General features: G+C 44.9%; 2 protein-coding genes across 5 annotated transcripts in view; one reads left to right on the forward strand and one right to left on the reverse strand.

The window, feature by feature from the left end:
* Positions 1–8007, forward strand: part of LOC115076473 (selenoprotein P-like) — a 64488-nt gene extending 56481 nt beyond the window's left edge. For all 3 annotated transcript variants that reach the window (XM_029577997.1, XM_029578006.1, XM_029578016.1), the window contains exons 5-6: positions 5295–5412; positions 7649–8007. In XM_029577997.1, the coding sequence (XP_029433857.1) occupies positions 5295–5412; positions 7649–7897 (367 nt within the window). In that variant the 3' untranslated portion in view covers positions 7898–8007. The remainder of the gene's footprint in view (positions 1–5294; positions 5413–7648) is intronic.
* A 1586-nt stretch (positions 8008–9593) lies between these two features.
* Positions 9594–26126, reverse strand: part of CCDC152 (coiled-coil domain containing 152) — a 168451-nt gene continuing 151918 nt past the window's right edge. Inside the window, exon 8 of one of the 2 annotated variants that reach the window (XM_029578028.1) lies at positions 9594–10856. In XM_029578028.1, the coding sequence (XP_029433888.1) occupies positions 10734–10856 (123 nt within the window). In that variant the 3' untranslated portion in view covers positions 9594–10733. The remainder of the gene's footprint in view (positions 10857–26126) is intronic. The other variant, XR_003852776.1, reaches the window with a different exon arrangement.

Below are 26126 nucleotides of genomic sequence, written 5' to 3' on the forward strand. Positions count from 1 at the left end.
AAACTTTAGTTTTATCTTCCAACTCTTGTATTTTTACATCATGCCTTGCAACCATAGGCTCAATTTTTCAATACTTCCCTGATTTTTCATCAGGGTCTGAGTTAGCGCTGAGATCGCTTTCTCAAGCGTTACCAACGCACTCCAGACCGTTTCCAATGTTATTTCTAAAGATTTAACTGATTTTAGAATGTGGCTTGTGCCTACCTCAGCTCCTCAACAAACCTCTGAAATTTTTTCAATTTCGTTGGTTGAGTCCCCATCCCCTGTCGGGTTGAAACCGGCAGCACTCTGTTCTCTGCTCGCTCGTCTTTCACTCCTGCTCAAGGAGCTTAGCTGTTCCTTCACGACAGCAGTGCTAGCCTCAATTGCACTCGCAGCAGACGCTCTTCTCACTGCCTCGGTGGCCGGGCCCTTTTCCAGCGGAGGCTGAAGGGGAGCCCAGCCCGGGTCCTGGAAGTTGCTGTGGGTCGGGGAGAGGGCATCTCGGGCGCTCCAGGGCTCAGCGAAGCTTGAATGTCCTGGGGTGAGTCTGTGTGCTCCTCGCTCGGCACCCCCACGGACCCTCCTGGGGTGGAAGCAGCAGTCGGGACAAAGAAGCCCTCAATTGTCGGTTGGGAGGGCGTCATCGCCGCCTGCGCCGAGGAGTCCTGGTGGATCCGATCCTTCCTCTTGGTGTGAGGCATGGGTTTTCGTGGTAGGTATGGTAGTTCGGAGAGCCTCTCTGTTGTGACCTCTCCCTTAGACCGCCCCTGCTGTTGGTTCTGAGTCAACTCAAGCTTCACATTTTATTCACAAGTCTCCTATACAGGACCATGTCAAAAGCTTTGCTGAAATCCAAGTAAATTACATTGAGCACTCTTCCTCGATCCAATTCTCTAGTCATCCAATCAATCAGATTTGTCTAACAGGATCTTTCCCTAGTGAATCCATGCTGCCTCAGGTCCAACAACACACCAGACTGTAGATTAGTTTGTTACATTTATGCGGGTAAATCTTTTGAAAATTATCCCCATAATCAATAAATTAAAAAAATTACCAATTTAAAAACATAATCTCTCAGTTAGCTAAGCCACTAGATGAGCTACTAAAGCATTTGTAAATGAAATATTTTCTGGCATAATTGTCTAGTCATTGGGAGGATAACTTTCAAAACTGCTCACATGCGCAAACCTGTGGTGACTCATGGCATCTCTCACTGCCTGCTCACCAGCCCAAAGTGTGCCCTGGGGCCTTCCTCACAGCCTGCCCCAGAGCCTTTCTGACCCCTCCCTCCCCTCTTTCCAAAATAATGACAGGGCCGAGAACTACCCCGGCCCCCATTTACCTCTCTCATAGAGTTGACAGAGAAGTAAAAGGGGCAGGAGAGATGCCCACTCACCTCATGCTCTATCCGCGTCCTCTTCAGAATGGCTCTCGTTGGCCCTGAGACCGGTGCCACAGCAACTTTAAAAATGTTGCTGGCCTCAGAGCCGGTAGGCACTGTTTTCTTGTATGACCATGTTTTTATATAAGTAAACCCCGAAGCAGGTGAAATTTGCTGAAACACTGTCAGTACTGGGGAGTTTATACAAGTGTCGTGTGCTAACCTCAGACTTGTAGCATTGATAACATCTTTTGTTTGTTTGTTTGGACATCCATTCATGGGCACTGGAATATGAGCTATGTTTTTCTGTTTGTGTCATAAGAAAATATGGTTTTTGGATATATTTCATGTTTTAGTGCAGTTAAGACACTTAAAAAAAAGCAGCCTTTTTGACAAATGTGGTAAATTATTTAGATAATGCATGGACAGGTCAATATGGTTGTTTCCTGGTACAAAAACATACAGCATTGTCTGTTTTTGACCAAAAATTTAGGAATATAATCTGATACCATTTCTGTTCTTGTCACCAGCTTTTTTCCTGTGCCTTCACATTTTTGCTTTGTTATTTATCTTTTGGTGGTTGGCTTTCCTGGCTCTCCTCGGTGTGAGCAGTATTAAAATGAAAGAAGAGCATAATTCTGATGAGTCCAAATGTCTAACACTTGTCTAAGAAAAAACTATGGGTTTGATGTAATATAGGAAGCACATAGTTTCATAATACACGCATTAAAAGATTGTTAAAATTCCCAATGAAATAAGCTAATGATATGCTAATGCATCAGGAGTTAAAAAGTGTGCAAATTTGAATATGGACAACAAAAGGGACCATATTACACCCATCCTAAAGAACCTCCACTGGCTCCCAATCAAATTTAGAATCCTTTTCAAAGTATTATCAATCATCCACAAAGCCACTCACAACATCACTCCGCTGGATCTTACGATTCCACTGCAACCTCATGCCTCCTCCCGTCCGTTGAGCTTAGCTCAGAGAGGCACTCTGCAGGCTCCCCCCATCAAAACGACACTAAGGAAAAGAGCTCTTTCCACCGCCGGTCCCAAACAATGGAATTCGCTCCCATCAGACATCAGGCTGGAACAATGCCCAATCACTTTCAAGAAAAGACTCAAGACTTGGTTATTCATCCAAGCCTTCTCTTAGCACTACTTTGCCTCCACAGCTTCCATGGACAGACCCCAACTTTAGCAATCCTCTAAGTTGCCTTTCTCGTATATAACACAGCAGCAGCAGCCCTGTTCCCTCTTCCTCACCCTTCAATCAGTGAGCTTCTCCCCAGTTGGCTCGAGGCCCCTCAAGTCCAGGCCCATCTATTTAGCTCTCTTTGTTTCCCCCGTTATTTATCCAAGTTTTTCTCCCTGTTCATTGTAAGACAATCTTATGTCATTGTTCATTTGTTGTTAGAATGGAAACCGAAGTGATTAGTAACTCTGTTACCTGAACATCGGTATATAAAAGTGATAAATAAATAAATAAATATGGACCAGATTTTTAAAAGCATTTACATGCTTAAAAATTAGTTTTACACATGTAAATGCACTTTAACTGTATGTGGGCTTTTGAAGATTGCTACAATATATGCCATTGAATTGTCCATAGGATATTTACATGTAAGTGCCCTTTACGCGTGTAAATGACTCTTTCTGCGATAGTATGTTACATTTACACATGTAACTCCATTAACGGCTATTAATCAAGTTTACTTAGGGAATAGCCACTGTTATTAATTGCATCAGTAGCATGGGATCTTAGTGTTTGGGTAATTGCCAGGCTCTTGTGGCCTGGTTTGGCCTCTGTTGGAAACAGGATGCTGGGCTTGATGGACCTTGGTCTGACCCAGCATGGCAATTTCTTATGTTCTTATCGGTAGGTGTACAAACCCAAAATATAGAAACATAGAAATGACGGCAGATGAAGACCAAACGGCCCATCCAGTCTGCCCAGCAAGCCTCACACATTTTTTCTCTCATACTTATCTGTTTCTCTTAGCTCTTGGTTCTATTTCCCTTCCACCCCCACCATTAATGTAGAGAGCAGTGATGGAGCTGCATCCAAGTGAAATGTCTAGCTTGATTAGTTAGGGGTAGTAACCGCCGCAATAAGCAAGCTACACCCATGCTTATTAGTTTTACCCAGACTATGTTATACAGCCCTTATTGGTTGTTTTTCTTTTCCTCTGCCGTTGAAGCAGAGAGCTATGCTGGAAATGCGTGATGTATCAGTCTTTCTCCCATGCCGTTGAAGCAGAGAGCCATGCTGGATATGCATCGAAAGTGAAGTATCAGGCACATTTGGTTTGGGGTAGTAACAGCCGTAACAAGCCAGCTACTCCCCACTTTGTGAGTGCGAACCCTCTTTTCTTCTCCCCTGCCGTTGAAGCACAGAACTCTGCTGGATGTGTGAAGTATCAGTTTTTCTTCAGCCCTGCCGTTGAAGCAGAGAACTATGCTGGATATGCATTGAAAGTGAAGTATCAGGCTTATTTGGTTTGGGGTAGTAACCGCCGTAACAAGCCAGCTACTCCCCTCTTTGTGAGTGCAAATCCTTTTTTCCATATTTCCTCTTGCTGTTGAAGCTTAGAGTGATGTTGGAGTCACAGTAACCATGTATATGTTTATTGAATAAGGGTATTGTCTCCAGGCAGTAGCCATCAGTAGCCATCATTCTGGCGGTATTGTCTCCAGGCAGTAGCCATCAGTAGCCATCATTCTGGCGAGTCCCCCACTCTTCATGTGCTCAGGCAAAGCACACATTTTTAACTCAGGAAAGTCTCTACAATGCATACAAATTTAAGAAACAAGCACAAATTGTGCTTTGTGCTTGGTTTGTGCACACAAAAATTCTGACAGCGCAGAATGTATTTTTTGTGCGCATAAATGTTTCATGCATATAAATCCTGATGACATGCCCTAGCAACATTACTCCTGCTTCTGCACATAGACTCATTTAGCACTGGAAATTTTACTCTAACTCTGACCAGGAATAACATTTTCAGTGCTAATAAAACATGAGTTAAGCCAGTGCATTCTTTTGCTTTTGGGGCAATATATTACCTAATGCCTTTATTAGCATGGGATTTCTGAGTGCGCTATGCAATATGCAGTTTTAGGTGCACATTTTTTTGAATCCAAAACTTGCAGCATTAAAAGTAAAGTTGTGCACATATCCGAGCACACAATTGTGAGTAAAATTGTGTCTGCTTACTTATTACATCAGATTCTCTATAAGGTATATTAGAGCTTTATTCACTGGCAAACTGATGATTACATTTGATATTAGAATTTTCCATATATTGAAGTTCTAAGTATTCACGATACAATATTTCATTAAGAATAGATTTTCAAAACTTACGCGTGCGCATCCATGTGTGCGTGCTACCTGGCGTGCACGCATGGATGTGTGATTTTATAACATGCGCATGCTGGCACGCGCGTTGTGTCAGTGCGCACAATGGGGATATAGTTTAGCAAATATGCGCAACGATGCATCAGGGTCTTCCCCAGTTCCCTCCCAGTCCGCTCCAATTAAGGAGTGGACTGGGAGGGTACTTCCCAACCCCTTAGCCTAATCTCCCTTCCCCTATCCTGCCCTCCCTCTATCCTAAGTAGTCCTAATTTTTATATTTTACCTTTTGCTCCTGCCAAGGAGCAGGAGCAAGTTGAGCACGCTGGCACCCTACCGGCGCACAATTCCCCGGCACAGCAGCAAATGCTGCCTCTAGCCCCGCCCCATCCCCGGACCGCCCCATTTTCAAGCCCTGGGACTTACACGCGTCCCGGGGTTTACGCACGTGGCCTGGCGTGCATAAGGTCCGGGATTTACGCGCGCCAGGGTTTGAAAATCTACCCCTTAATGTTTAGTATTAATTTTTTATTATAATTTTTTTTTTAAAGCATAACATTTTTTGTTTAGGTGTGGCCGTCTCATGTATCATCTTGCTTTACCTTACACCAACCTGACATTTCCATATGTAAAGGATTATATTAGGACTGCATACTGTGAAAGAAAATGTGGAAACTGCTTGTACACGGTATTTCCCTTTCTTTTTACTTTGGTTTTTTTGTCTTTTTAATATATTGCAGAAATAGAGAACTAAAATTACAATCACTTACAAATTAAAGACATTATAAAAACCCTCAAAGGTAAATTTTAAAAGCCAGGTGGGCGCCAAAATCTGGAGATGTGCGCGAATGTAGCACATGTGCATGTCCACCCAATTTTATAAGCCGCACACAAGTCCCGATGCGTGAATATCTTGCCTCGGGGGAAAAAAGGGACGGAATGTGGATGTGGCGTGGGTGTTCCGGGGCAGGGTCAAGAGATGTGCGCAAATACCTATGCGCCCTGGTATAGTTGAGCGTAAAGTTACTTCTGCAATGGAGGAGACATAAGTCTCAATAAAACTATTTCCAGGCAACTTTGAGGTGTATGAGGAGTCTGGGTTAACTGGAGAGAGTGCAGGCTAAAGAACCAGGGGGGATTGAAGGACCTAACTGTAGACTGGGCAAACTTGTGGATGAACTGGTGGAACTGGTCATGGCATGGATACAAGCCAGTTATAAAATGTCCTCACTTGCATTGCTCAAAGCTGACATTATGTGGCTTGCATGCACACTTGTAAAATTAGGAGCACAAGCTGTGGTGAGGCTGTCCAGCTTTATTGTAATTCCTTCCTTCCACCTATGCTAACTGGGTGGTAGGAAGTGTAGGAGAGCAGCATCAGCATATTGGGCAGCATCCTCCACTTCTGCTTTCTGGGCCCGACTGCAGCTGTCAATCGTGCTAAACACAGACGTGATTAGAAAACCGTGGTTGAGCCTGGGCAGCAAAAGAAGAGGGAGCAGCCTGAGTCTGTGCTGCCAATCAACAGAGGGGGAGGGATGAGGAGTACTCAGGAAGGGGCTTGTGAAAAGTATTCAAGAATGGGGCAAGAAAGTGAGGAGCTATGGGGTGAGTGAGGGGATTGGAGGAATGTGTATAGAGAGTAAATGGATCAAAGGAGCTGAGAACCAAGGTGAAGAGTGGTGTGAAAGAAGGGATTATTGTTAAGAGAAAGGATGTGAATGAATCATTTCTTCCTCTCTTGATCCTGGGTTCCTTTCACCAATCCTAGGTCTCCTCCTCCCTCCCTGATGCCCCTTACTTCACCCTCCACTCATTCCCTTTAATCCCTGATTCCCATTATCTTCTCCTAACCTTCTATTCCCCTGCCATTCTCTATCCTGCTGCTGATCCTATTTGTGATTCCTTTTCTATTGTTCTTCTCTGAGATCATCTCACTCTCTCTCCATCTCCTAGGTCCTTTCCCTTTCTCTTTATCCCCCTCCTCCCTTCCCACTGCCATAACTAAGATCCCTTTCCCCCAAAGAAAGAACCAAATAAATGAACTGGACACTGTGAGGTTATATTTAGCCGCTATGTGGCTCAGCTAGTTAGCCAGATAAACCTATCTGGCTAACTTTAGTACAGATATATGGGACAACTAGAATTAGCTAACTCTGAATAGTACAGTTAGCTGGATATCTGGCTAACTCAGTTCCTCCCAGTTATTCTTCCGGAATGCCCCTGACTTATCTGGCCAAATTTTAGCTGGATAAAGTTGTATGACTAGAATTTAGCTTCATGAGTCCCCAAATATTCATTTATCCAGCTACATTCTTCTGAAGATGGAGCTCAGAAATGTCAGAAAAGAGCTTTATTTTTATAAAGTAAAATAAAAATATATATTAATATGAAAAATTATGTAAATATACCACATAATTATGCAGAATTTTGAAAATTCTCCCATAGAATTTGCTAGCTGTAGCTGCAGAATCTTGAAAATTTTGCTACAAGAAATTTGGGGCACTGATTAGACCATGAAAATGCCAGCATGGGACTGACACATTGGCAATTTCAGCATTTTGTCCTGAAACAATGGAGTAATGGTCATTTTTCATGTTTGCTGATCATCAGTTTTGACTAATCACAATAGGTGGAATTTGAATAAAAAATTACATTCAATTAAAATAAAAAATAGATATATTTAGAAGCTGGTTTCCTTTTAGCTCTTTTTGTTATGACCATTTGCTCTCTTTATTGAACAAGAAATTATTTACTTTCTAGAAGCTCTTATATCAAATATATTCAGATCTGAGCAATTAGTTTACTTTCAGTAATTTAAAACTTACATTTGACATATGTGATGAAACTTTTTAAAATAATGAAATAACGACAATAAATTTGCTGGATTTATCTAACTGTATTAATACTGCTTGAATTTTTAGACTCCACTTGTTGAAGACGCTTGCAGAAAAGCTCTAGAGTTACAGCCAGCAAAACCAATCAACCCACATAATCAAGCAGATGAACAAAGCGAGGACAGGGGACATGGACATAGTACCATCACAAAAAAGGAAAATGTTGAAAAGGATCATAACCTACAAATTGTCAGATCACATATTCATAAAAGGCTGACTAGTTACAATACGTCCAGGCATGCAGGTGGCCAAGAGGCTGAGGAAATTGTTTCATAAAAGGAAACAGTGCAAACTGTTCCACAAAGAGAAGCAGAGGAGATTCGTATGCGTAGGAGACTTTAAAAAAAAAAAAAAAAAAGGAAAAAGCTGAAAGAAACAATTCCTCTGAGATTGGCAAGAGGTGTCAGGATTAACTACTTCAAGCTAATTTGTTTGAGGAATCAAAAAATGCAGTTGCCTGACAGTGTAATAACATTCTTCCAGCCTCTTGAAAGTGACATGAGCAGCTAAGGATGAATCTGAAGCTTGACAGTGATGTTTGCAGCTGCCCAATGTTCACAAAAGTTACCTACAAGAACAGAAAAATCCCCTGCTGGATGAATGTGACCAAAAGTGAAAGGCACTTGATAATGACAGGAATTCAGAAAGTAAATTTTTAAACCTAGAAAAATCTGTTCCACACTAGGGGGCCGATGTAATAAAGTCACGTAGAAAGAGGGCGCTGAACAGTCAGCGCCGCTCTTATAACATGGGCATGGTGCCCCTAAGGGGGACACAATGCAATATTAAAATTAGGGGGCCGCGTTAGCAAGGAGGCGCTAGTTGATTACATGTTTCTCTAGTTTCTCTTAAAAAGTTCTCTTTGTATCAATGACCACAGAAGCATAAACTATAACTTAGGGGCTTCTGTTTAATATTGGACAATCTAAAATTAATGAATTCTAGAGGGGACAACTGAATCACTCTTTATTAACTATTCTCCGAGAAAAGTATATAAACATCTTGCAATATCTATAAATAGTTCAACTGTAAAGCATTCAAAGTAGTAGCTCACAGGAAATTGGTGCCAACAGAAAACAGCAATACTGGATAAAGACGTAATTTATTTAAATGCACATATGAGATGCCTGTTCACTAAAACATATCCAGGCGCTGTATAAATAAACAAATTCTAACAATAAAAAGCTCTATAGTGCACTAGAAAATGGCATACAGCTTATAAAACAAAAAGGACAACCAAATGTTCTATACAACTTAGTTCTTGTCTGCTGCATCAGTAATCTAATGAAACAACTTAATTCTATGAACTGAGAAGTCAAAATGTTTTAAGTTCTGGTTTGCTTTACTTTCATCTGGTTGTCCAGCAGCTTATTTGCGTGTTTAGGGAGGAAGGAAAGGTTTTAAAATGTAAGTAGACGCTATTCATTTTGAATATCCTTTTTCTTTGAATACTAAGTGGTTAAATTATCCTGCAGTTTAATGAACTAAAGTAGAATCTGTACATTTGTTCCGCTTAAAAATATTGGGGCAGATTTTCAAAGGGTTATGCGCATAAGATACACGCGTAACCCCCGAAAAGCTGCCCCTTCCACCCCCTGCGCGTGCCGAACCTATCTTGCATAGGTTCGGCAGCAGCGCGCACATGTTATAAAATCGGGAGTAGATTTGTTCGCGCTGGGTTGCCATAGACTATAGTTACTGTACATTGTTTAATAGTGGCCACACACAATTTTTGACTGGCACATTTTCTTTTTGCCTTTTCCCTCTTATTACCTTCCATATTTGACTCTCCTTTTTCAAAGGGCATGCCTAAGAATTTTGGGAGCCTTCACTGATCTAAGATCCAGAAAAATGCCTCTGTGGCACACTGAGTGCAGCTCGATAGCCAGCAGGGACTACCAGAGAAATGGCAGTTATCTTCCTTTCCTCCCAAGGCCAGAACATACCACATCCTTGAGTTGGCTGATATTTCTTTAAGTTAGTTTTATTATCAAAAATAAATAAGTAACAAAGATCTTATAGGCTGGTATACTAATCTGTGATATTTTTTGTGCAAAACGTTTTGAGTAAAATATTTTGCAAAACATCCACAAATGCAAAAGTATAGGCGTTTTGCAAAAATTTCACATGAAAAAACCTTTTGCAAAAAAAAAAAATTAATCATAGAAATGCTCTTTGCTATAGTAAACTTTTATGTGTAGTTGACTACATGCAAAAATGTATTGAAATGGCACACCAATGAACTGCAAAATGATGCAAAGCAGATCATTAAATTGCCATTTTACGAAAACAGACACGCGAGAAAGGTTTTGTGGGCCCATTTTTGCAAATAAACAAAGGTATAGATTTTGGGGGATTTTTGGGGAGCAGGCTTTCACACAAGGTAGCAGATTTCCCCTCCCCTAAAAAGTCAAGGGAAGTCCCTGGTAGGCCTGAGCCCAGCATAACATGGAGTAGTAGCAGGACTATTATAAATCTTGCCCCCTTTTCCACCTCAACACATAAAAATGCAAGCTGTGGTCCCCCCAACTCTCCTTGGTCCCTTCAAACTTAACCTATAGCTGGAGGGAGGGTCTTCCAGGTGGACAAGAGCAATGCGCACTCACTCCTACTCTGCTGGCCATTTTCCAAAACGGCACCAGCTAACTTCATTTGCATCTATAGAAAACATGTGCAAAAAGGCTGCTAACCTGCAGTAAATACCATGGATTATTACATCAGTCACTCACTTTCTCTTTCTATTATGCATGTTTTATATGATGATTGAAACAAAATAACCAAAATAAATTCTGTTTCATTGGAAGGAAAGAAAATAATATATTGATGGGCTGCTCTGAAAGCATTTGCCATATTCAATGAAGGTTTATAGGCAAACTGACTTCTAGAGAACCTGAATACTTATATGGTAAATGCAAATAAGGCATACAGGTAGTGAAAGACATAAAAAGATGGTGCATGTATAAAATAATCATGAGAAGTTACAATAAAAAATGACACTCAAAGATTTCTTCTTTTTTGATGTTTTGTGCTTTTTTCCCTTGAAAAATATATTTTATAGAGCTATGCAGACTTCTGATGCCAAAATGCAATAATGAAGTTTGGTAGCACATCCTCAAAAACGTTTGCGTTTTAGGTATGAATCCTGGCCATTTCCGAGTTGCTGCTCTAAATCTTTAATGGTATGACGGAGAAGTTCAATTTCCTTGTTTTTTGCCTCTTGTAAATGCTGAAGCTTCTACATCAAGAGAAATATAATTTATATTTTAGAAGTTAGAATGCATCTATATAAATTTTTTGCTTTTAGTGTAAAATATAATTTGTCATAGATATAAAATAGCAAACAAGTGAAAGAAACGCTATGACTATACAGTGGAGTACTTCTTATTACAAAGCAAGCTACTGTAAAGGGAGACAGCAAAGTCCAATGGGGACATAGAAAACAGCATCATTTAGCTAGAAATTTATTACTAATGTGCTGCAGAGGACTTCTGGGAGCCCTTTACTAAATATAATTAAGCATGGGAGGAAAACTCTCTGGCAATAGGGAGGATGATTTTCAAATCCATTTCCATAGGTTAAACAGTGCTTTATGGGCTTTCACAAAATTGCCTTCCTGCTTATATGGCTAAAAATGTGCACAAAAGGCTTATATGTATGTACTTTTATCTGCAGTTTGAAGAGATGTTTTTGTGAGTGGGATTGGGGGCATTAGCAGGATTATTTTCAAAAGGAAAGTATGCATGTAAATTTCCTTTGAAAATTGGTGTAAAGTCTGTGAGTAAAAATACCCACAGACTTTACACTAATACAGGCAATTATAAAATTACCCAAGTGCCTAAAGATCAATGAAAGAGAGACATTGACCCCATGCCTGGCTAAGACTAGCAGGACACAGACTCTGCTGCTGGCCTAGGCACAAGTGTAGATTATAGGGTTGCCCCCTCCACCAGGCCACATAGGAAAGGAGAAGGGGAAAACAAAAACTGAAGGGGAGGGAAAAAAGGAAGGGGAAGATGATGGAGGGGAGAAAAAGGTCTAGGGGAAGGAGGGATCGTGACTGGAAAGAGGGAAGATAAGGAAAAGGATGAATAAAGAGGAGAGCAAAGAAAAGCCAATGAAAAAAGCAGAAGGATTAAAGTCAATTTTAAAAAGGAACAAATAAGCATATGAAAACAAAACAGGCAAAAAAACAAAATAATTTCAGAGAAAACCAAATTTCCCTAGTTCCTAAAACCTTTTGGCTGATGCTCAAATATAAATCTGTTTCCACCCTTGCATTTATGTGCCTGAAGAATCTCTCAATGAATGAAGCACTGCTGCCAAGAAACCCTTAATAAAAAATTAGTAATACCAACAGTCCTTCAATAATTGGGAGGCAAACAGCTGACCAGAAGATGATGTCTCAAAGCCTGATCTCTTCTCTGAACTACTTGTCCAGGTAGGGTGGAATATAAATGATTTTAAATAAAATAAATAAATAAATAAATAAAAAGAAACTTTCCAATAGTCTTGGCTATCAAAAGTATAAGAAAATTATTCCTTACCTGCTAATTTTCGTTCCTGTAATACCATGGATCATTCCAGACGGTGGGTTATGTCCCCCGTCCAGCAGATGGAGTCAGAACAAAAACTTTCAGGGGATGACCTATATAACCACACCTCCCCTGCCTCAATTCTCAGTAACTAGACTAGCAAAGCCAAGAAGAGAAGAGACAGAACCAGAGGGATCAAATACCCAAAAACTCAAACAACCGCTGTCAAACCGACAGCAACTAGATTCTGGAACCAAATTCTTAACGGTGAACTTGCGAACAGCACTGCGTGAAAAAACAGGCGCGCAGCACCAAAAAGCACAGAGTGAAGGATTGATAAAACAGGTAAGCAGGGATGTCCCCACAAGCAACCCCCAAAGAGAGGGAGGGTGTCTGGAATGATCCATGGTATTACAGGAACAAAAATTAGCAGGTAAGGAATAATTTTCTTTTCCCTGTACATACCAGGATCATTCCAGACGGTGGGATGTACCAAAGCTTCCCCATCACGGGTGGGCCGCAGACAGCCCTGCTCGTATGACCCTGTCTCCAAGCTAACCGCCCGACGGCGCACGGAAGTCCAGACGATAATGCCTCGCAAAAGTATGCAGCGACTTCCAGGTGGCCGCCCTACAGATTTCCTGAGTGGAGATGGAAGAGCTCTCCGCCCAAGATTGATTGATTGATTGATTGATTTATTTAGGTTTTTATATACCGGGAGTTCCTGTATACAATACATATCACTCCGGTTCACAGGTAACAGAGATAACTACCGCCGGGTGGCAGTTTACATGGAACAAATCATGGAACATATCAAACAATTGATCTATAATAAAGAAGAAAACAAACTAAGCTCAACTTTAAACACATAAATGAGGCAAATAATAATAATAAATAAGGCAGAGAACAATACATTAAAGCCATAGGACAGGGTTGTTTTTCTTCTAGTTCTTAGCTCTCTGGGAATGCTTGAAGGAAGAGCCAAGTCTTGAGTTTCGCTTTAAAAGTAGTATGGCATGGCTCAAGGCGGAGGTCTGGTGGTAGAGAATTCCAGAGAGACGGGCCCGCTGTGGATAGAGCGCGTTTTCTCAGGGAGGATTTTGCGGGCTGGGTAATCAATCTGTTTTGGTATGCCCTTCTAGTCGGCTTTTCAGAAGTATGTAGTTGCAGCTTGAAGGTTAAGTTGAGTGGGGATATGCTATGTAGGGCCTTATGAATCATCATGCTGCTTTTGAACTGTATCCTGTATTTAATGGGAAGCCAATGGAGGTGCTGGAGGATCGGGGTGATGTGGTCTTTTTTTTTGGCGTTGGTGAGAATTCTTGCTGTGGCATTCAGGACCATCTGGAGGGGTTTGGTGGAGCAGGCGGGAAGTCCCAGCAGGAGTGAATTGCAATAGTCTAGTTTCGGGAGAATGATGGCTTGGAGTACTGTGCGGAAATCTCTGTAGCGTAGAAGTGGCTTTAGTTTCTTTAAAACTTGTAATTTAAAGAAGCATTCTTTAGTAGTGTTGTTTACGAATTTATTGAGGCTGAATCTGTTGTCTAGGATTACACCCAGATCTCTGACTTGCGGTGAGGTGGTGTATCCTGAGGTGTCTGGAGAATTGCTGGAGGTAGGCAGGGTAGATTTTTCCGGTGCTATTATAAGGATTTCCGTTTTGTTGGTATTTAGAACCAGGTGTCGCTTGGTATTTAGAACAAGATGTCGCCTGGGCTCGAAGGGAATGAGCCTTAACCACTAGAAGTGGAGACTTTCCTACTCCAAGGTACACTGCTATAATCGCTCCCTTCAGCCAGCGAGCAATGGATTGCTTGGAGGCCATGCAACCCTTCCTGGGCCCCGACCAAAGGATAAGCAAATGATCAGAAAGCCGAAACTCATTCGTGACCTCCAGATAGTGCATCAAAGAATGCCTTACATTTAGTCTGCGCAGGTCACCCGACTCAGAGGAGGAAAAGGACGGTAGTTCCACCGATTGGTTGAGACGGAAAGCCGAAACCACCTTAGGAAGAAACTATGGCACCGTACGCAGGGAAACACCGTCAGGCGTAAAACGCAGGTTGGCTCACGGCAGGATAGGGCCTGCAGCTCGGAAATCCGCCTCGCCAAGCTGATCGCCACTAGAAAGATGGTCTTGAGAGTGACGTCCTTGATAGAGGCTGTACTCAGGGCCTCGTAGGGAGTACTGCAGAGCCCGAAGAACCAGATTCAGATTCCACGATGGACAAGGCGGGTGAATCGGAGGCTTCAAGTGTCTCACTCCTTTGAGAAAACGTAAGACATCCGGATGTGAAGACAGGAACTCCCTGTTTCCACTACGAAGGAAGGCCCCCAAGGCCGCCACCTGAACCCGGAGGGAATTATAGGCAAGACCCAAATCCAGACCTGCCTGTAGAAAGGAGAGGACCTGTGCCACCAAGGCCTGTGTCGGTTGAATCCCATTCGATCCGCACCACTCCTCAAAAATCTTCCATACCCTGACATAGGTGACAGAAGTGGACCTCTTACATGCTTTCAGTAGCATTGAGATGACGGACTCCGGATAACTGTGCCGCCTTAGCTGGCGCCTCTCAAAAGCCAAGCCGCAAGACAGAAGCGATCTGCCTCCTTGAAAAATATTGGTCCCTGGCGGAGGAGATGTGGGAGATGACTGAGTTGAAGGGGCCCCTCCACCGCCAGGTTGTGGAGGTCTGTGAACCACGGTCGTCGGGGCCACTCCGGCGCCACCAGGATCACCGGCCCTTGATGCGCCTCTATCCTGCGAATGACCTTGCCCACGGGAGGCCACGGCGGGAACACATACAGGAGACACTGACACGGCCAAGGCAGGACCAGCGCATCTACCCCTTCCGCGCCGCGCTCCCGCCTGCGGCTGAAGAAACGGGCGGCCTTTGCATTTCCGGCGGTTGCCATTAGGTCCACGTGCGGCGTCCCCCAGCACTCCACTATCATTCGCATTGCTTCCTCCGAGAGTTCCCACTCTCCGGGGTCCAGGTTTTGTCGGCTGAGGAAGTCCGCCTGCACGTTGTCCACGCCTGCTATGTGCGAAGCCGCTAGGCGTTGGAGGTGGAGTTCCGCCCACTCCATCAGTTTGTTGGTCTCCAGAGAGACGAGACGACTTCTCGTGCCTCCCTGACGATTGATGTACGCCACTGTGGTCGCATTGTCCGATAGCACCCTGACTGCTCGATGGTGTACCATTGGGAAGAAGCCCTGTAACGCAAGACGGACTGCCCTGGTCTCCAAGCGATTGATGGGCCACTTCGACTGCTCCTCCATCCACCGGCCCTGGATTGAACTGTCCCGACAGACCGCTCCCCAGCCTGCGAAGCTGGCGTCCGTGGTGAGAATCACCCAATCCGAGTCCTCCAGAGACACCCCCTGAGCCAAGTGTTGAGGATCCAGCCACCAGTGGAGACTGAGCAAGGTTACCCTCGGGATCGGCAGAATCACTTGGAAGTCCCGCGACACCGGCTTCCACCGGGTAAGCAGGGATCTCTGAAGAGGGCGCAGATGCGCAAAAGCCCACGCGACCAGGTCGATGGTCGAGGCCATGGTCCCCAGTACCTGCAGGTAGTCCCACGCAGTGGGAGCTTCGAGCGCTATGAACCCTTGAATCTGTTGGCGCAGAGCCTGAGCTCTCTCCGGGTGCAGGAAAACCTTGGCCTTCCTGGTGTCGAAGTGGTCCCCCAGAAAGTCCAACGACTGGGACGGAACCAGCTTGCTCTTTGAGAAGTTGACGATCCACCCCAGTGACTGGAGGAGCTGTACTACTCTGTCGACCGCCCGGTGACCCTGTGCCCGCGATTTCGCCCGAATGAGCCAATCGTCCAGGTAAGGATGCACCAGGACACCTTCACTGCGTAAAGCCGCCGCCACTACCACCATGATCTTTGTAAAAACCTGTGGAGCTGTGGCCAGGCCAAAAGGAAGCGCGCGAAACTGGAAGTGCTGACCCAAGATTTTGAAGCGAAGGTAGCGCTGATGACTTCGATGAATCAGGATGTGGAGATACGCTTCCGTGAGATCCAACAAGGCCAAAAATTACCCCGGATGAACCGCCGCCAACACAGAGTGAAGCGTCTCCATGCGAAACCGAGGAACTCTGAAGGACTGGTTGACCGTCTTGAGATCCAGAATAGGCCGAAAGGTAACCTCCTTCTTGGGGACCACGAAGTAAATTGAATAATGTCCTCGACCCAGTTCAGAGGCCGGCACCGGCACTATCGCGCCCAACTGTAGGAGGCGATCGAGGGTCTGCCGAACGGCTCTCTGCTTGAGGAAGGACCCGCAAGGGGAAAACAGAAACCGGTCTCGAGGCGCGTGTACAAAATCCAAGGTGTAGCCGTGTTTTAGAATATCTAGAACCCATTGATCCGACGTGATTTGGACCCACTCTTCGTAGAAGAGAGCAAGACGCCCCCCCAGCCGAGGAACCGACTCGCGGGTCCATCTGGCATCATTGGGCAGATTTAGAGGAGGCGCCCGATCCCTGTGCTTCCTTACCATGGCGGCACCCACGAAAGGACCGGTTCCAGGTGTGCGAGCGAGAAGAGGGCGCCTGGGATGGCTGCTGTCTCGAAGGGTGCGCTCTCCGCTGATTGCGATATCGGCTTCTGGACGAATTATATGCTCTCGAAGAACGTGGTCGGTCCTCAGGTAACTTGTGCACCGCATTTTCGTTAAGGGACTTGATGATGTGACCCAAATCTTCCCCAAACAGAAACTTACCCTTAAAGGGGAGGGAACCTAGACATGTCTTGGATGAGGCATCAGCCGACCAGTTGCGCATCCACGGTAGCCGACGAGCTGACACCGCTGCCACCATGGACCGGGCTAGGACCCTTAATAGATCATACAAGGCGTCCGCCCCATAGGCAACCACGGCTTCAAGTCTGTCCGCCTGATGAGCCTCAGCGTCTGGCAAGGTCTGAGAGGTGAGGAGCTGCTGAACCCACCGAAGCCCCGCTCGCTGTGCAAGGGAACTGCAAATAGCAGCCTGCATCCCCAAGGCAGAAACTTCGAAGATGCGCTTGAGGTAAACTTCCAGCTTCCGATCCTGCATATCCTTCAACGCCGTCCCGCCAGTGACAGGAATGGTGGTATGCTTTGTGACCGCTGAAACCGCAGAATCTACCGCGGGGACCTTGAGTATCTCCAGGAAGTCAGCCGGAAGGGGATACAATTTTTTCATGGCCCTCCCGACCCTGAGGTTGGCCTCTGGAGCATCCCACTCCCTTGTGATCAACTGTAAAATGGTGTGATGAGTGGGAAAGGCCTTGGCCAGAGGCCGCAGGCCCGCCAGGAGGGGGGTCCCCCTTCTTGAGCTTCGGGTCAGGCCCCACCGGTTCCGGGGGAGGGTCGATATCTATTTCCTGAAGGATGTAGGGGATCATCCAACTCCGCCGCTTGGAAGATGCGGAGGACCCTCGGGTTGTCGCCCTCCACCTGGGCCGCCAGTGTGGGGTCGTCCGCGTCCGGATCCTGAGGAGGGTCCCCCCCCCCCCGAGGAGACCTGCATCGCCGACGGGGTCGCGGGAGGACCACGAGATGGTCCCGTTCCCCCCCCGGATAGTGGAGGTCAACCCTGGGGGAGATCCCCACCCAGGAGGGGGGCCGGACACGCCATCTTGGGGGGAGGGGGTCCCCAGACCCCGAAACTCTAGTCCCTGCTCTGCAGGAAGGCCCTATGCATTAGGACGACGAACTCGGGTGAGAAGGCCGGGCCTCCTGAGGGGTTACCCCTCCGAGGGCTCCCCCCTCTGTCTACCAGGCTCTGCATCGGAGAAGGGGTCCAAACCGGGCATAGAAGCAGAGACCGGGGCGTCCGTGTCCTCTTCTGAGAGCCCGGCATCCGAATCCTGCAACAAAATGGCCGCCGTTCCCTCGCTTAGCGAGAACAGGGCCTGTCGCTTCCTCCCCACGCGGTCCATCTCTTGGCCGGCCTCACCTCTAGAAGAACTGCCCTCCCCCTCGGGGAGGCAGCCAGAACAAAGCCCCTCCGCGGACAGGAATCAATGCCTGCCGCAGGCTCCACAAGACGCCGCACTCTGCATCGCCGAAGGGAGAGGGAGGAGGAGGGGCGGATGCGGGCTCGTGCCAAAACTCAGCACCGAACAGGTCAGAGAGGCTTCCCCCGGTCCCTCCACCGACCCGAAGAAAAACAGTCGGGGAATTAACCTCCCGACGGCAGGTGGCCCCGGGGAATGGCTCTTCGCGGGGCCGCTGGTCGGGACGCTGCTCGCTCCCCGCCGGGGAGGGGGGGAAAATCCGGGACGAGAGGGAGAGGTCGGCCCCACCGACGTGCACCCCAGAGGGCCGGCCCGTCGCCCAAACAACACTGCTGTCCCCTACTGATAAGAAGAGAATCAAAAAACAGTGACACTTACCCCAGAAAACCCCGCAGGGAAGGGAATGAGAGAGAGAGAGGGACAGGTAAAAACAGCCTGTCTACAAGTCACCAGCCTAGAGGGAGATCAAACAGCCCAACGGGGCTGAGAGCCGTTCCCTTGCTTCAAGCAGAACCTTAGCCGGTGACCTAGCTCCTAAATTTAATCTCTTTTTTTTTTCTTTTTACTTGATCCCTCAGAAAAAGGAGCCTTAAGCTAAAACACTGGGGACCACCGTGTCCCCTGCTCACATCTGCTGGAGTCAGAACGTTACTGAGGGTTGAGACAGGGGAGGTGTGGTTATATAGGTCCTCCCCTGAAAGTTTTTGTTCTGACTCCATCTGCTGGACGGGGGACATAACCCACCATCTGGAATGATCCTGGTATGTACAGGGAATAGAGGATAGTCCTACAGAAGACTAGTTCTTCAGTAAAAGGAGGCAACATCCATAGCTACACAGACTTCTGTTTTCTTCCTGGAGCAGATTAGTAGCTTTCTTTTCAGTATTGTCACAAACCAATTACAAGCGGGATCGTGAGAGGTGTCTATTCCATGATAATGATTGGCAAATCAATTTGTAATGGGTGTCTTCTCAGCCATAAAGCCTTGGTTTTGGCAAGATTAACTGTAAGGCCATGTTGGATAAGCCATAACTTTATAGCAGAAATGCAGTTCACTCTGGTTTCATAAACCTTGGCTAGCGGGACATTGACTGAAAAAATAAGCTGTATATCATCAGTGTATATTTTAAAGTTGTTTGTAATTCATGAAAGATGGTGATGGAAAAATGATTGAGTGAAGAACATGAGGATTGTAGCATTTTAAGAGACACCTACCTCTGTGGAACCAATATACTCAAAGTTGGTCTAACAGCAGTTCTCGGTGTCTAACTCGAGAGATGTGCTTTTGACTATTGGAATACAAACATTAGATGACAATGAGGCAGTTTTGTCCAAACAATAGGTAGCAAAGGATTCACGATCTATGTCAGATTTAATCACAGAACTGCCCAATGGCTGGGAGAAGCTACTGACTATTGCAAAGAGTTCCAAAAGATGATTAAGTGAGGGCTGTAAACAAGATGTATAAAAAGACTTCCTACAAGAATCAAATGTGACTTGATAGGATGCACCAGCTGCCTTGTAATCAGTAGTGGTGGATACAGACTTATGGGTACACCAGAATCTCATCCCAGAACTAATTTTGAGCTTAGTAAGCTCAAGCGTGAACCAGGGAACATGATGTATGGCAAGAAGCAATTTGGTCTCTTTAAAAGGGGCTTTATGGTTCAATACAGTTGTTAGGGCACTGAGAAAGGAAAATACTGTCTGGTTGATATCAGTTGCTTCTAAATCAAGATTGGGTAAGGCTGAGGAGAAATGATCAATATCAATTAGCCCACAAAACTTCAGTGCGACTGGAATTTGTGGACAACAATCTGGAAAAAGAAAGCAAGAAATGATTAGACCACAATACTGGGACAAAAGAGGGATCATCAAACTACCCACTTGATATCCATGACTCAGAGGCCATAACAGACCTAATATATGGTCAGCCCGATGAGTTGAGGAATTAATAAGCTGAAAAAGACCCATAAAAGTGAGAAGGGAAAAAAACTCATCTACACAAGACTTAGCCATATTACCCTTATGAATATTAAAGTCCCCCAGTAGAATCATATCTGTATATTTCAAGCGGAGCACAGAAATAAATTCAGTAACCATAATGGTAACACTGTTATGCTAGCCTAAAAAACCATAACTGAAGGTAAAATGAAGAAAAAAGTCGAGGCTCATGTCCTTCCCAGCTTCATTTGAAATTCCTTTAAGAGATATTAAAAAGCCATATCTCTCAGCTTGAAACCAAAGAGCCAATAAAATTAAGACTGTATAGTTTCCTCCATTCAAAGTGGCACAGTTAGTTCACTGCCTGGTTTGTTACTTAGATGGTGCTCCTTCACCTTTGATGCAGTTAAGATTATTGCAAGTCTCCAAAAATGAAATGTTTATTATGAAGAGGGAGAAAAACACAAGATGATATCAAGCATCAAAATAAAGGTTTTCCTCTATAAGAAAGGAAGAATTCAAAAACATAGCTCACAAAAAAAAAAAAAAAAATCACAGCAAAGCAATTAAGCCCAAAGCTTTGCCATAAAGGAATCAATGTGCTCCTTTGATTGTAGGAAGAAAGGTTTTCCTTCAGAAGTGATCCTCAGTTTTGCCAGAAACAGTAATGCAAATTTAACACCCCTTCTGTGTAGTTCAGAGCATATCAGAGTAAGAATCTTACTGCTTTTTGTGACTTTAGCTGAGTAATAATTGAAAATCAACAATTTGTGCCTTTATATTCCACAGAACCTTTTTTCCTTCAATAAATTGGTTAGTCTATAAGGTACCACCCGACTCCTGTCATTTTTTTTCCTATTGTAGACTAAATCTTTGACTTATCAACATGATTTAAGATTCTAGCAATTAGAGGCTTTGGCTAGGTTGCATTCTCCTTCCTCATCCTATGTGCCTTTTCTACCAAAATAGGCTCTGTTTCTAGAGAAAGATTAAGGCATTCCAGAAGCCACACTTGCACGAGTTGCAATAGCTCCCTGTCTTTTACAAATTCTGAAAGGAAGGAAAACTTGCTCATCTGTCACCATTTCCTGTGCAAGCAATCTAGTATCCAAGTCTGCAATGTTAGTCTCATGGTGCTTGAAGCTTTCCCAAAGCTCATAGAAGGAGGACTGTAGTTTACTTAGTCTGTGTCTTCAATCACTGCCAAAACGCCCTTTGAAATGTATTTTATTAGTTCTTCTTTTAAGTTATAAAGAGAGGTTCCGATATCAGCTTCCATTTTGGTATTAGCAATGTTGTTCCTGTCTCAGAGGCCTTGGGGTCTTCGTCAACATGCCACCAAAAATGTCTGAAGAATAGTCTTTCCTTCAAAAGCATATAAAAACCAAAGAAGATCAAACTCATTATTATCACCATTCACTTTCTAGTCCCAGAAACAACTATGTTTTGAGGGCCGCAGTGGAGCTCCTGCAACACATGGCTTCTCAGCTGGAATCCATACAGGATGTCTATATAATTTATTTATTTTTTAAATTTGTAGCTTGCTCGTAATTCTATGTTCACAGCAGATAACAAAAATAAAACATACCTAATTAATAAAAACAACGTAAAACAAATACAAATAACTGATTGCAGCTGGAGGGCAAATTAATCCAAAATAATAAAGAACTGTCTATATGTCCTGCTTGAGATAACTCTCAACTAAGATTTCACATATGCTGAAGTAAATAAATTTGTTTTCAACTATTTCCTAAACTGCTTGTGGCATACAATTAGCCAAAGCTGCTCTAGGAGCAAGTTCCAAAAAATTGGTCCAGAAATGGAGAAAGCTCTACCTCTGGTCTCATCAAGCAATGCACGATTCACGGATGGAATCTCTAGCAATCCTTTGTTAGTGGAGCATAATTATCTAGGGATGTGAATCGGGTTTCGGACGATTGAAAATATCGTTGATATTTTCAAAATCGTCAGAAATCGGGGGCTCCCCCAAAACGATAGGAAAACCCCACGATATTGATCATGGGGGTTCCCTTATCGTTTTGGGGGAGGGCGGGAAAAACGGCATACAAAAATAACCCCTAAACCCACCCCGACCCTTTAAAAGTAACCCCTTAGCTTCCCCCACCCTCCCGACCCCCCCAAAACCTTTTTACAGGTATCTGGTGGTCCAGTGGGGGTCCCAGGAGCGATCTCCCGCGATCTCCCACTCCGGGCCATCCTCTGGCTCCTGGGCGGTCGGCTGCCACTAATCAAAATGGCGCCGATGGCCCTTTGCCCTTACCATGTGACAGGGTATCCGTGCCATTGGCCGGATCCTGTCACATGGTAGGAGCACTGGATGGCCGGCACCATCTTGCACTCCTACCATGTGACAGGGGCTGACCAATGGCACCGGTAGCCCCTGTGACATAATAAGGGCAAAGGCTATCGGCGCCATTTTGATTACTGGCAGCCGATGGCCCAAGTGCAGGAGATCGCTCCCGGACCTCAGCTGGACCACCAGGGGCGTTTGGCAAGTCTTGGGGGACCCTCCTGACCCCCACAAGACTTTCCAAAAGTCCAGCGGGGGTCCGGGAGCAACCTCCTGCACTCGGACCGTCGGCTGCCAGTATTAAAAATGGTGCCGATAGCCTTTGCCCTTACTATGTCACAGGGGCTACCGGTGCCATTGGTCAAATCCTGTCACATGGTAGGAGCACAAGATGGCGCCGGCCATCCAGTGCTCCTACCATGTGACAGGATCCAGCCAATGGCACGGATACCCTGTCACATGGTAAGGACAAAGGGCCATCGGCGCCGGGACCCCCACTGGACCACCAGGTACCTGTAAAATGTTTTTTGGGGGGGTCGGGAGGGTGGGGGAAGCTAAGGGGTTACTTTTAAAGGGTCGGGTGGGTTTTTTGTTTATCGGCTGGGGCGCAGCCGATAAACAAAACGCGATTGGGCCCGACGGAAAAACCCCCACATGTGAATCGGAACCGGAATCCGAACCGATTCCGGTTCCGATTCACATCTCTATAATTATCTGCCAGGGTGGTAAATGTGTAACATTGAATTCAGAACAGTAATTGTTACAAAGGTTGAGAAGATGTGAACCCTTAGTCCGAGGAGGAGTTGATACTACCAGAGGAGACAGCTCCTCGGGTTCCTCCGTCGAATGGCAAGGCTGGAGTGACGTGGGAACTAGTTGGATCTTCACCCCTGGAAGCCCGGGGTCCCCCCAGGAGGAGTCCGTAGGGACCTGGACCGCTGGGACTTAGGGAAACCTTTGAAAGGAAGAGGTCTCGTGAAATGGAAGCAAGGGCCAGTTGGATCTTCACCCCTGGAAGTCCACGGTCTCCCCGGGAGGAGCCTGTGTCAGAAAATATCTTAATATTTTGTGCTTTATTGATAATTACTTATATTTAGTGAAGTCAGTAATCAATTAGCCATAAAGAAACATGTTAGCATTTAATACCCATAAGCCTTTACTTTTAAAAGCCATGACATCGGTCATGGCTGTGCTGAAAAAGCTCCAGCACATAGCTTTCACCTTTACCCTACTTAAAACCTCAAGATTTCACCTTTGTCCCACTTTCAGACTTTGAGAGTACAGTTGTTTACCACTTTCTCTTATCTCAAGTAAGAAAGCACCTGCATTTTATGACATTGAGCATCCTAACGCAGGTGGCATGATTGACCACCCTAAAAACAGATGGCCAGCCAATTAAGCGTGAATCTTGTGACAGAAGGGAGTGAAAAAGATTTTCTCTTAGAACTACAAAAGAAATCCAATTAAAAATCAAAAATGGGCGAAGCTATAAACAGAATAAGAATAAATCCTATATTTTACTGTTCTGATATGAAAAATTGATTGAACCCTAGTCAAGGTCCCTAGAAAAAGTTCTTCAAAGGCTAAGAGATAAATGTGTTGATGGAAGAGTAACAGCTACCCTGGATCAAAGGGTCTTAAGTGTATAAAACAGTGGCAGTTTGAGGGAGAGGGAGAGGTGCTACTTAGACTTTCTTCGCACGTGATTGAGAGAGACACAGAGCGGGGTGCTTCAGATAATTGGTAAATATAATTTTTTATTCAAGTATATGAGAACCTTTAAATTGCTATTGTTTCTACATTGGCAGATGTATTAGAAATGTATTAATTTCTAAAAAGATGATATTAATAGACATTTATCTGATATTAATAATTTCAATTACTTTTTTTTAATGGCTCTTACATTGATTGTAGGATATACTCTGGTAAAGTTAAGATTTGAACATAAAAGTGTTTTAGTCATTTAGAGATATTTATTCATGCCTTTCTTTATCTGAAATAAAATATTTTTACAATAAACTGACTGGTTTATTTATGCATGATGTGCTGCAAGAATTAATGGTTAATAAAAAATTTCTGTGGTAGATTCGAACACACCTCTGAAAGTAAACTTTTTGTCTCAAGGCAGAAAGGGTAGGGAAATAGAAGTGGAAGTGGGATATTTTATCAAGGCAGGATTCCCTGGTTTTAAATTCTGCTAAGGGTAGAAGCCTCAATACTTCCATTCAAAATTTACCACACCTGTAGGGACCCAGACCGCTGGGACTTAGATGGGCCCTTGAAGAAGGAAGACTCATCGACGTCCAGTCCGAGATCAGAAGCTGGAGTTCACCTACTGCCAGTCTGAGGTCCAAAGCCAGAGGGTCACCGATCACCAATCCGAAGTCATGCACCAGAGAATCGTCGATAGGCAATCCGAAGTCAAACACCAGAGAATCGTTGATAGCCAATCCGAAGTCAAACACCAGAGAATCGTTGATAGCCAATCTGAAGTCAAACACCAGAGAATCGTTGATAGCCAATCCGAAGTCAAACACCAGAGAATCGTCCAGAGGTAGGAACCAGAGAACAGAAGATACCAGCAGACTCCCAGAAGAGAGCAGACTCGTTGCCAAGTCAAAGGACAGGAAGAGGAAGCCTCCCTATATACTCCCAGGTCTTTTACCTCAATATCGGCAGCTAAAGGTAATTAGTCATCATGCCCCTTTAAGAGTAGGGAGGAGGCGTGGCTGTGCGCCTAGGAGAGGGCCGGCCTGCTGGAACCCGGAAGAGAGCTGCACGGCCTGACGCCGAAGAGAGGAGGCCGGGGAGCGTGCGTCCAGCGTCGACCTGCCCGAGAGGGCACGCTCAACCTGGAGAGGTTTTGGGCCTTCCCTGGGTACGTCTTCCCGCCACCGCTGCGTCTCCGACGGCGGTCCCGGCGTTGCGTCGAAGGTGAGCAGGGGCCAGCCACGGCCGCTCGCGGCTGGAAATGCTAACAGTAATATCATGTGTAGTAAGCATTTTGTGAATTAAGATTGCAATTTAATATTTTATTCTCCACTGGATATGAAGCCAGTTGCACGACTGTAAAACAGGTGTAATATGTTGTCCGGGAACCGATACTAGAATGAACGTGCACTGCTGAGGTTTAGCATTAATATCTCTGTTCTGCTGAGACCAAATTTGAGTTAATTAGAGTGACCCATTTCCAGATCTCTGCAAGACAGCTGTTTATCTCTTGCATGGCTATTTCAGATCCCAGTGATAAAGACCTGAAAGCTGTTGGCGTACTCAAAAAAATGGAGCCTGGATTTATTTCAATAGACTCTGAAAGCGATTTCAAAAAAGCTTTGTTTTGAGGATTGATCCTTGTGGAACACCTTAGGGCAGAGGTTTGACAGAGAAGGAATACTCACCCACAATCAGTGTTCTTCCTGTTAGAAATGACTGAAAACATTTGAAGGCTGTGCCCTTGATACCAGTGCCTGAAACCCTATTAGGATATCATGGTCAATGATATCAAAGGCTGCAGAGAAATTGAGTAGGATAAAGGTAGAGGGCTTTCCTGCCTCAGAGGCCCCAAGGGCGCCATCCAGTAGAGCTAGGAGGATTGTCTCCATGTTGTAGCCCTTTCAAAAACCTGATTGGAATTTGTTAAGAAGTTATCCTTCCTCCAACAAAATCTGGAGCTGATGGATGACTATTTTTTTTCATTTATTTTG

This window comes from Rhinatrema bivittatum, chromosome 1 (assembly GCF_901001135.1).
Source record: "Rhinatrema bivittatum chromosome 1, aRhiBiv1.1, whole genome shotgun sequence".
NCBI lineage: Eukaryota > Metazoa > Chordata > Amphibia > Gymnophiona > Rhinatrematidae > Rhinatrema > Rhinatrema bivittatum.